This window comes from Lactuca virosa, chromosome 3 (assembly GCF_052849685.1).
Source record: "Lactuca virosa cultivar CGN04683 chromosome 3, Lactuca_virosa_CGN04683_v6, whole genome shotgun sequence".
Lineage (NCBI taxonomy): Eukaryota > Viridiplantae > Streptophyta > Magnoliopsida > Asterales > Asteraceae > Lactuca > Lactuca virosa.
Window position 1 is genome coordinate 386,397,624 of NC_136428.1, and position 12,139 is coordinate 386,409,762.

Below are 12,139 nucleotides of genomic sequence, written 5' to 3' on the forward strand. Positions count from 1 at the left end.
TAGAAACATCTTCGGTCGATTGTTGGAGGGTGAATCTGGAGTTGCGCTTAGAGAGGAAGGGGAGTAGCTGAATCATTGGGGCATTTGTTATGTACTCAACTTCGATCAGGTGGCGATGGAAGATCTGAGGGAAGAGTCGATGAAAAAGGAAGAGATGCATCTGATTACGTTAGTTTTTTTTTTTTTTTTTTAATATGACTTATTAAGGTAATTAACTTTTCGGTTTGTTCACATCTAGGTAACTATCTTTTTTTTGTACACATCTAGGTAACAAACTTATTGGAAGTGTTCACATATAACCATTATGACCTGCTGTAGCAGGTTACATCCTAGATGTGAACACTTTTAACAAGTTCGTTACCTAGATGTGTACAAAAAAAAATAGTTACCCAAATATGAACAGAACGAAAAGTAAGAGTAAATTACACGAATGGTCCCTGTGGTTTGGGGGAATTTGTGTTTTTGGTCCCTAACTTATTTTTTTTAACTCGGATGGTCCCTACTGTTTATTTTTGTTACACATTTGGTCCATATCTTTCCTAAAAAGACTATTGTGCCCTTATTAATTTATTTTTTAATTAATTTTCTTATTTATGTATTTATTTCTTATATATTTAAAAAAAACTAATAGACCACACATATGTGTATCTCTTCACCGTAAACCTGAAACCACATTTGAGAAATTTAATTTGGGTCTCATCAGTCACCATCCAATCTCTCGTCCTTCTCAACTTCTATTTCTTTTCCATCTTTAGTGACATCGACGTCTTCATCATCCTTCTTTTTTTGGTCCTTCAACTCTGGCGAACCAACACCATAACCCACTGTCTCTTCATCTTTAGTGGGTTGTGGTGTTGATTCGACGGAGTTGAAGGACCGAAAAAAGAAGGGATGGTGAAGACGTCGATATCATTAAAGATGAAAAATAAATAGAAGTTGAGGAGGATGAGAGATGGGATGCTGATGAGATACAGATATGTGGTGTCTATTAATTTTTTTAAATATATAAAGAATAAATACATAAATAAGAAAATTAATTATAAAAAATAAATTAATAAGGGCAAAATAGTCTTTTTTAGGTAAGACAGGACCAAACACGCAACAAAATTAAACAGTAGGGACCATCCGAGTTAAAAAATAATAAGTTAGGGACCAAAAACATAAATTCCCCCAAACCACATGGACCATTCGTGTAATTTACTCTTACTTTTGACCATTTGGGTAACTATTTTTTTGTACACATCTAGGTAACGAACTTGTTAAAAATGTTCACATCTAGGATGTAACCTGCTACAACAGATCATAATGGTCATATATGAACACTTCCGACAAGTTTGTTATCCAGATGTGTACAAAAAAAAGATAGTTACCCAGATGTGAACAAACCGAAAATTTAATTACCTTAATAAGTCATATTCCCTTTTTTTTCAATTATCTTAATTTATTAAGGGTATATTAGGGATATCAAAATATATTAAAATGAATGATAGAATAATGCCAATTGTCATGATATTAGTGGGTAGGTATAAAAAGTAGGAATCAATTTAATTTCTCATTTAATATATCAAATTCATAATCATATGCCACTCTATATAAATAGCATATTATATAAACTATAAATGTAGGTACATATGTAGGTGCTGTTTGTTTTTTAAAAAACCATCTTCAAACCACTTTTTGCTGCGCGGCGCAGCACACGCGCAACACTTTCCCTATCGCAGCAGTTTGTTTTTTGGAAGGCTTCAGACTACAAAACATATGCGCGTGTGCTGTGTGGCGCAACACTTGACTTGCATCTTCAAACCTCTTCGGCTTTCATTTTTCCAAGGTTTTTTTTTTAATTTTGGTATAACTTATTTTTTTTAACTTATATTTTTTTAACAAAACTTTGATTTTTTTAAACTTTTATTTACGGATTTGATACAATTTCTTTTTATAGTTTCCACAAAAAATTTTAACTTGATTTTAAAAAACTTTGATTTTTTTAATTTATTTACCGTTTCAGTTGCATATTTTTTAACGTGTGTAATTTTTTACGAATTTTGTAGACATTGTTTGCAATACTATCTTAATTTTTTTATTATTTTCTCTTTTAATGTTTTTTAAAATTAGTTTTTCTCTAGAATAAAACTGTTAGCTTCTTTATATTTTTTTAAGTTTTTTTTTTAAAAAAGTTTTATATTTTTGTTTTTTTAGATGTTCTTTTTAGTATTCTTTTAATGTTTTAATATTAGAATTATTAAAATTTCGGTGTTGACAACTATTTTCACTTTATAAAATTAGTTTATTTAAATTTCAGTTTACTGTAGCAGTCTGCAGATGTTAAAAAACAAACATGTTTCTTATTATAGTCTGCAACCGTTTGTTCCACCTCTTCTGCTACAGAGGATTGCAGAGGTGGTCCGTAGACTTCATGAATATTCGTTTCGAAAAAACAAACAACACCTTAAAAAGTCTAAAACGTTAACTAATATACATCAATTATTAAAATCATAAAATTGATTTGCATTTCTTTGCAACAAAACTCGTTCAATAGATTTTCCCTTTTGCCAAAACAACAAAAAACTGAAAACGATATAAATTTGATCTACATTGAGTCTATTCGATATGGGCAACGTCATAAGGCGTTATGCTGATTTGGCAGCTCCCATAACGGCGCCATAACATCGGAACATCACCCCCCTCTCATGTTATTTGGTGTTATGTTAAGAAATGTTATCATGGCCACGAGAAGTAACGTGAGAATCAACCAATCAAAAGCCATTATCTCACTCTTTCTCTAGCTCTTTTTGTATCTCTTGACATGTTATAACATTTGCACACTATTTCCTAAATAAATCAAATGATGTTAAAGATGACATAGAATATGAGTTGCAAAAGCGTTAAACTATCTAGCTTCCCAAAAATTAGGGTCAATTTTGTTCGACCTTTTTATCGGTTAAAACTCCCAGAAACTTCACCATTCCAAAATCAAACAAAACCCCCCAATTGCACTGCAGAAAGGGCTGTGTTTTTACCTTTCGATCCTTCTTTATCCACTTAAAGTTTTCATTATTATGGCCTCTTCTGCGCTAACACGATTCTTTATCATCTTCACGTTGCTTCCCATAATCACACATTCTATCCCTTTTGTTCTCTTTCATGGTAAGTGTTCCTTTTCCTTTTTTAATCATTGCATGCTTCGATTTGGAGCTTCATGGTCTTTAATTGGATATTGCGCAAAACCCTTAAGTTGTTGTACAGTTTTTGTATTTTTATTGCTTATTTGATGAAAATAAGTTATGGGTTTTCTGGGATTTATGTTTATCTTGAGTCTTGCTTTGATCTTGTTCGCGTATCATTTGATAGTTTTATGGGATTTTATCGTTAAGTATTGTTTTTAATTTTAAGACTCATATGTTTAAATTTGCACATGTTTAACCTAGATTTGGTGGTTTTATGTGGCTATTAGGATAATCTGTTTATGTTGGAAATTGTATTAATATATACTCTTGTTAATTCCATAAATGGAATACATCTTTTTTTAGTCTTTTGTAAAATTCAAATTGTGCATTAATGTTTAGTCTTTTGTAAAATTCCTTTTGTGTAAAATAATATTGTTATAACTTATACACATGCCTCTGTAAACAAACCGATTCTTGTGGATCTTCAAGTTAGAAACTAGTTCACTTGAATCTAATAGAAATATAATACATCACATAAACGTATATATGATTACTTTGAGATACAATCTTGGTATTTAGGGGATTTTTATGTTCATTTTCAAAGTGATTATCCAACTTAAAGCTATATATTATTAGATAATTGTAAATTTATCTCTTCTTACCTAAATATTCAAATCTAGTTAATCAGGACTTAGTCAGGTAAGCTATACATGTGTGTTGTTTTCACTTGATGCATAAAGAACGACTTAATATAGAAAGTATGGAAAATGAAGCTTTCCCCATTAAGTTCTATCTTTTTTACAACTTTGCTCCTTGTTTATTTTTCCTTTCATTTCCCTAAGTGTGGCTTCACTTTCTGAAATATTTTTAACATTGTTTATTCAGACAACACGTAGCTTTATGGAAAAAGAAAGAAAGAGATAGGTTCTTAGATCATTAAGTAGTTGAATCTTCTAAAGTTGTTTATTTATCATCAAACTTTTTATAATTATGAAAATTGTGTTCAAAGTTCCTGAGTTGTTTATATAAACTTTGTTTATAGGCATTGCAGATGGTTGCACCAAGAAAGGAGTAAAAAAATTTACCCAATCTTTAAGCAAGTGGTCTAATACTCAAGGATATTGCATGTATGCTCTCTTTAATTAACTCTTAATTTAAAAATAGATTCTTGTTAACCAAAAAAAAAGCATAAAAACGTTGACTTTTGCATTATGTGTAGAGAAATTGGAAATGGGGTCATGGATTCTTGGTTTATGCCCTTTGCCAAACAGGTGGTTTATCTTTATCCATCTTTTTATTACAATAGATTGTTTTCAAATTATTTTTCAAACATTCCTTTGTTTTAAAGAATATAAATTTTGATTTTGTGTTTTTGTCTTGTAGACAGAGATTGCATGTGAAAAGGTAAAGAAATTGATGACAAATCCCTTTCTTGAATCTTGATTTTATTTTTTGTGGTAATCAAAACTTATATATATCACACAAATTATAGGTGAAGAATATGAGTGAACTTAGTGAAGGTTACAACATAGTTGGACTTTCCCAGGTAATGATGATCAAATTGGATTTTATTTTATTTATTTATTTTTGCATAAAAATGACTTTATGATGAAAAACAGACTTTCCATGCGAGAAAAGGTGTAATCTTGTTATTAATTTTCAGCTAAGTGCATGGAATAGCAACATACTTGCATTTATATCTTTCATTTTTTTTTCTATTACAAAATTTTACTTTTGATTTATATTCTTATTAAGGCATTGTAGTCTGAAAAATCTACCCAATCGTAACATTTTATATTTTTAATCTTTTTCTTATTAAGATATTTTACTTTGAAAAATCCACCCAATTACAACAATCAATATTGCTTTGAATTTGGAAGATATTGTTAAAAATTGATAGATTTTTCAAGTATAATGATGTAATAAAAGTAGGATGCTATAATAAACAAATCAACAAAAGTAAATTGCTATTTCTTGCATTTATCCTTTTTTTTTTTTATCTTTTTTGCAACAACTTTGTCTCCATTAGTGGACTCTATCATTTACATTGCTTTTACATTTTTTTTTTGTGGCATGTAATGAGATCATATAAATGGGACCCACATAAATGAAACTATTCAACTAAACTGAGTGGAAATGTAATAAATGCTTGTAATTTTTTTTTTTTTTTTTTTTTTTGCAGGGTAACATGGTGGGGCGAGGAGTTCTTGAATTTTGTGATGGAGCACCTCCGGTAAGAGCTTCCACAATGGTTGACTTGTGCTTTGACTAAAATCAATTATTGCCACATCATCTTTCCATTAATTTTAACCTCTAATTAAATACATTCTAAAGTGGTTAGCCTCTTCCAATAGCTTTTTTTTTTAATATAAGTTTAACTAATTTATCATCATCTATCTAAATTTAACTAATTTATCATCACCTATCTAAATTGTCCTATAACTAATTTACCAATAGCTTTTTGTTTAGAAATGTAACTAATTTATCATCATCTATCTAAATTGTCCTATAAAACCCATTGATTTGATTTGTCGTTTTCTAAAAACACATCATATTTTGATACAACGTATTTTAATAAAAAAAAATATTACTAGACATTAATATTTAAATACAACTATCTTGTGTCATTATTTGAAATATATAAAAAATATATGAAGAAAAAAAAGTGTTACGTTATAGCTATAAAAATAAAAATAGCATTGAAAATATTATATAACCGATAATCGTGATAATTTTAATATTTCATAACTGAAATATTATTAAATATTTAATAAATCAAAAAGCTAGTAAAGAAATAACAAATATATAAAATTTAAATGTAATTAAGGGGGTAAACTGAAATATTATTGAATGAGAAGGGGTTAGATGTACAAAACCTAAAAACTGAAATAACAGGTTGTATTACATTTGGCAAACACTAAACTCAGACTGATACTGATACGGATACTGAGAGACAAAAATTGCAATTTATGCACAGTGTTTCGTCTTTTTTTTTTTTAATATATGCAACAAAGTGTTTTTTTCTACAAAATCTGCAACCAATTTTTATATTATGACGAAAATATGCAAGATTGTAACCAAAATAGTTACATCATGACATGACATCAACTAAATGCTTATTTATACAACAAAGCTTCACTTTTTTTTACCAATTTATGCAACTTACACAAATTATGCAACAATATTTAACCAATTATAATTACAAATAATAGGTGAAGAACTACATATCATTAGCAGGTCCTCATGCAGGGGAAGCAGCTATCCCATTATGTGGTGTAAGTCTTGAATATTCTCAACAAATACACTCATATGTTATGTGTGTGTGTGTGTGTTTGACCACAAAAGTCAACATAAATTTTTGTTCATGAAGATGAAGTTTTCTTTTTGCAGTCGAGTTTCATATGCATTCTTGTTGATGATTTGATGGAGTTAGCAGTTTATAGTGATGTTGTACAGGTGAGCTGAATTTAAGAAACACTAATATTATTTCCATCTTTCTTATTATAGCATTGTACTTTTATATTTCTTCTTATTTCAATATTGTACTTTCGTATTATTTTAAAAAGGGTAATTTGGGGAGATGTTGTGAAGTATAATGTCTTATTATGAAAATAATTTTAAAGTACATTGTTATAATATAAAGTAATGAATATTACTTAATATTTCTTCTTATTGGGTAGATTTTTTTTTTTTTTTTTTTTTAATTATAATAATATGTTGCTATTTCTTGCATTTAGCCTGAAACTTGATGGTGCTTATACAGGAACACTTGGCTCCATCAAATTACATGAGGGTTCCCACTGTGAGTAAAAATACTTATTTATCTCTTCATCACAACATATGAACTACAAGGACTAAATCATCATTTCGCTTTGTTAGGATCTTGATGCATATAAAGAAGGGTGTAAATTTCTCCCGAAGCTAAATAACGAGTTTGAAAAAAATGCTACATACAAAGAAAGATTCAGCAGCTTGCAAAATTTGGTGCTTATAATGGTAAGAATATGTACACATCTCTCCTCTTTTTTCGCTTTCAATGTACAACTTTCACTGCATGAAGTACAAGTCACTTGAAATGTGTTTTAGGGTGATAAAGATTCAGTTTTGGTACCCAAAGAAACCTCTTGGTTTGGGTACTTCCCTGATGGAGCTTATGAACCTATACTTCCAGCACAAAAGGTAAATCTTTATGCATCTACGACTTGTACTGTACAACCCATCAATGCATAGGGTATATCATTTAATATAAGTGAGAATCCCAAGATCACTGATTTTTATACTGTGTATTAATGACTTGTACACATTATAACTCATCAACGCTTTCCCTGATTCTTGATTATCACTTATTTATGTGTGAAAACTAAAAAGTATAAAACCATGCATTGATGGGTTGTACATTTAAGATATGGAATCAAGGATTTATACACGGTACAAGTCACTAATGCATACCCATGATTCTTGATTTTATTTATGTATTTATAGACGAGATTATATATTGAAGACTGGATTGGGTTGAGGACATTGGATGAGGCTGGGAGGGTCAAATTCGTAAATGTGACTGGAGGACATCTTGAAATAACTGATGATGATATGAAGAGATACATTGTTCCATATTTAGTAGATGAAGAAGCAGAAGCTCCCCAGAATCCGATTCTATCAAAATCGGATTCTGATGCCACGAGTTTTCTTAGCAGAAAACTTTGTGGACAACAAGACCTTCAATTAAACATTAACATTTTACATCGTTTGTGATACAATTTCAATGTTTATGAATTATTTTTGACATGAATATGTCTATATTTCAATATACTATGCAAAGTCGAAAAAAGATGCACTAATATTTAGCATTAGAAAGACATGTAACTTAGATCATGAAAACTGTTAGATAGTTATGGATGGTTACAAAATGGGTGTGATTGAGTTTTATGTTTCTTTCCAAATTTTGTATATGGAGGATAGATAATTGTTATTATAATGTAGTCTTTGATTACTTTGAATGGTTATATAGAATGTAAACAGTATTTATGGGAAGATTTTTCCAATTACAATCCCCAATGTACCTTTAGAAAATGGAGCAAAACAAGTGGGACAAATAATGAGTTTCTAATTGGGCTCAATGATCCGTATTCCATAATTCGATGTTAGATTTTGTTAATGGAACTTATTCCACCTGTGAATAAAATGTTTTCTTTTGTTATTTAGGAAGAACGACAAATGCTACATTGGTAACAATGCAATCTCAACCTCAATGATGGCCTTTAATGTTATGAGTAACACTGATGATAATAATAACACATCCGTTCGTTCTCCTAGAAATCAAGGATATAAGAACTTCGAAAAGGATTCACAAAATTGCAGTCATTGCAAGAAAACAGGGCGTACTCAAGACAAGTGTTATTGGTTACACACAGTTTTCCTCTTGGTTACATAACATAATACAAATGAAATGACAATCATCCTAACTCTGTCTATGTTAATCACAATCTCCAATGTAGTTTTCAAGTAGCTAATATATATGTTGTACATATTTCTTGGTTCTGAATTGAAAAAAATCATACAAAATAAACAAATATAAAACATAATTAAATTCTTCATCTTGATTTTTTTTTTCTCTCAACCCATGAATGCATAAAAGAAAAAGAATGTCATTCAAGAAGCATGAAGGCCCATTTTTTTTTAATCCACTAAGGTTGATGACTCGGTCTCAACGTCAATTACAAGTATTTTTAGATTCTTATATTTTTTGGAACGTAAAATCTAACATACTTTTACATTACTCATAAATCTACATATGTCCCCAAACGGAGACATCAATGAAGGAGGACAACACCTGATACCGCCGGGCTAGAAGCCTTTTGGTTTTTAGATTTTTATATGATCCAGGAAAATTAAAGTCGTTTCGAAAAATATTTGATGCAAAAGTCAATTATAAGTCATAACTGTCTAGAATTAGAACCGGAATCGTCGATTTATAAAATATTGGAATTAGAACCGGGACCGGTTACACTGGTTTTTTGTATTTTGGAGTCAGTTCCTACACAAGTACTAACTTTTAAAAAATTTAATTATAAAGATGTATTCTTATTTTTTATAATCGATATCTAACATTTATAATAAAAAAATTCACTTTTAAGAATCACAATGTTTTTTCATATTATTTAAAGTTATACAACATTCCGTTTTTAATATGTTTCATTGTCTTAATGGTATATTTTAGGTGATTATCACATGGAAGCTAGTTATTGCATAAATTATAACACAAATTTTGACATATTAGAATATAAGTCTTAGGCCCTATTTTTTTTCTTCGTCAAGTCCTGAATTTATAAAGTGTCTTGAATTTATATTTTTTTTCTTCGTCAAGTCCTGAATTTATAAAGTGTCCTGAATTTATAAAGTGTACTAATTTCATAATGATATTTGAATTGATAAAATATTACTAATATAAATGTTGTTTTCTTTTTTGGACTAAATGCACGACTATTTTTTCATTTTGTTTATAAATAATAGTTATAATATAAAAATATATAAAATAATCATTTATTTAATAACCATGATAAATTAAAAATGTACAACACCACATTAAATAAATTTTAAATTTTAAATAAATTAAAAGTAAGATTAAAAATATACATCATCATATTGTAGCTCACAATGATTAACTATTTTACACAAATTATGGATAATTAATTAGATTGTTTTAGAAGAAGGTTAACAAAAAGAAAAGTACAAGGATTGCAATATAGGAAACATGATATGTTCGGAGGGTATTTTTGAAAAAATAGATATGAAACTACCAAGATATCATTTTCTTAACTTAATCTATTAGGACATTTTCTTAAAATTAAGTAAAAAAGAAACAATTATATATATCTTAACACATTAAGTTTTCTAAACATTTGCATTAAGTAAAAAAGAAAGGCACCCTTAATCTTCTTTGTCATTTATCAAGATATGTTGCTCCTTATTTCAAAGTGCATAAGCAAACGTACGGTTACTTTGAAACCTACCTTATAAGTTATAAGAAAAAAAATAGAATGGGCTGCAATCACACATAATGGTATACTGATGACTACATAGTCTTAGCAAAAAGTTTTTTAATGTCTATGGAAGGAAGTCAAGAAAGTAAATTAAAAATGAAAGTTGTAGAAATTCTTTTGGTAATCGGCGATGAATGATAGAATTTATAGTTAATTAGTTTATAATCCGTGAGAACACGGTTATAAAATTAATTAAACTTTCATAGTAAAAAGTTATAATTATTAATCAATTATTTCAAATAAATTATTTTAAATAAATTATTAAATAAAAGATATTCTTTTAGTTATATAACATTATAATCGTTGATTTAAATAAATACATGAAATTATATCACCTTATAATATATATTTATTTTATTTTATTTTTTATTCTAATGTTACTATTAATTTAATATAATCGGAATGTGAAATTTAAATTTTGAACCTTGAAAAAAACCCTTTCAAAAAAGTAAATTAAAATGGGAAAATGACTTATTAAGGTAATTAATTTTTCGGTATGTCTGGGTAACTATTTTTTTTGTACACATTTAGGTAACAAACTTGTTGGAAGTGTTCACATATGACCATTATGACCTGCTGTAGCAGGTTACATCCTAGATGTGAACACTTTCAACAAGTTCGTTACCTAGATGTGTACAAAAAAATAGTTACCCAAATATGAACAAAACAAAAAGTAAGAGTAAATTACACGAATGGTCTCTGTGGTTTGGGGGAATTTGTGTTTTTGGTCCCTAACTTATTTTTTTTAACTCGGATGGTCCCTACTGTTTATTTTTGTTGCGCGTTTGGTCCCCGTCTTACCTAAAAAGACTATTGTGCCCTTATTAATTTATTTTTTAATTAATTTTCTTATTTATGTATTTATTTTTTATATATTTAAAAAAATTAATAGACCCCGCATATCTGTATCTCCTCACCGTAAACCTGAAACCACATTTGAGAAATTTAATTTGGGTCTCACCGGTCACCATCCCATCTCTCATCATCGTCAGCTTCTATTTGTTTTCCATCTTTAGTGACATCGACGTCTTCACCATCCTTCTTTTTTTGGTCCTTCAACTCTGGCGAACCAACACCATAACCCACTGTCTCTTCATCTTTTGTGGGTTGTGGTGTTGATTCAACGGAGTTGAAGGACCGAAAAAAGAAGGGATAGTGAAGACGTCGATATCACTAAAGATGGAAAATAAATAGAAGTTGAGGAGGATGAGAGATGAGATGGTGAGGAGATACAGATATGTGGGGTCTATTAATTTTTTTAATATATAAAGAATAAATACATAAATAAGAAATTTAATTAAAAATAAATAAATTAATAAGGGCACAATAGTCTTTTTAGGTAAGACAGGGACCAATCGCGTAACAAAAATAAACAATAGGGATCATTTGAGTTAAAAAAATAAATTAATTAAAAAATAAACAGTAGGGATCATCCGAGAAGATACAAATATGTGGGGTCTATTAAAATTTTTAAATATATAAAAAATAAATACATAAATAAGAAAATTAATTAAAAAATAAATTAATAATGGCACAATAGTCTTTTTAGGTAAGACAGAGACCAAACGTGGAACAAAAATAAATAGTATGAATCATCCGAGTTAAAAAAAATAAGTTAGAGACCAAAAACACAAATTTCCTGAAATCACAGGACCATTCGTGTAATTTACTCTTACTTTTCGTTTTGTTAATATTTGAGTAACTATTTTTTTTTACATATCTAGGTAACGAACTTGTTGAAAGTGTTCACATCTAAGATTTAACCTGCTACAGCAGGTCATAATGGTCATATGGGAACACTTCAACAAGTTTGTTAACTAAATCTGTACAAAAAAGATAATTACCCACATCTAAACATACCGAAAAGTTAATTACCTAACTGTCAACTGCCACATGAGCTTCATTATTTATCAATGTCAATCTACACACGCACTT

General features: G+C 29.0%; 1 protein-coding gene across 1 annotated transcript; it reads left to right on the forward strand.

Moving 5' to 3' along the window:
• The first annotated feature begins 2,908 nt into the window (after nt 1-2,908).
• LOC145167711 (uncharacterized) lies at nt 2,909-8,174 on the forward strand. Its single transcript, XM_079086947.1, has 12 exons — nt 2,909-3,144; nt 4,207-4,291; nt 4,384-4,435; nt 4,548-4,568; nt 4,657-4,710; nt 5,347-5,397; nt 6,377-6,439; nt 6,555-6,620; nt 6,928-6,966; nt 7,044-7,160; nt 7,251-7,343; nt 7,647-8,174. Exons 1-12 carry the CDS (start codon nt 3,057-3,059, stop codon nt 7,914-7,916), a joined length of 999 nt encoding a protein of 332 aa, XP_078943073.1. The 5' UTR covers nt 2,909-3,056; the 3' UTR covers nt 7,917-8,174.
• Nucleotides 8,175-12,139: the final 3,965 nt, after the last annotated feature.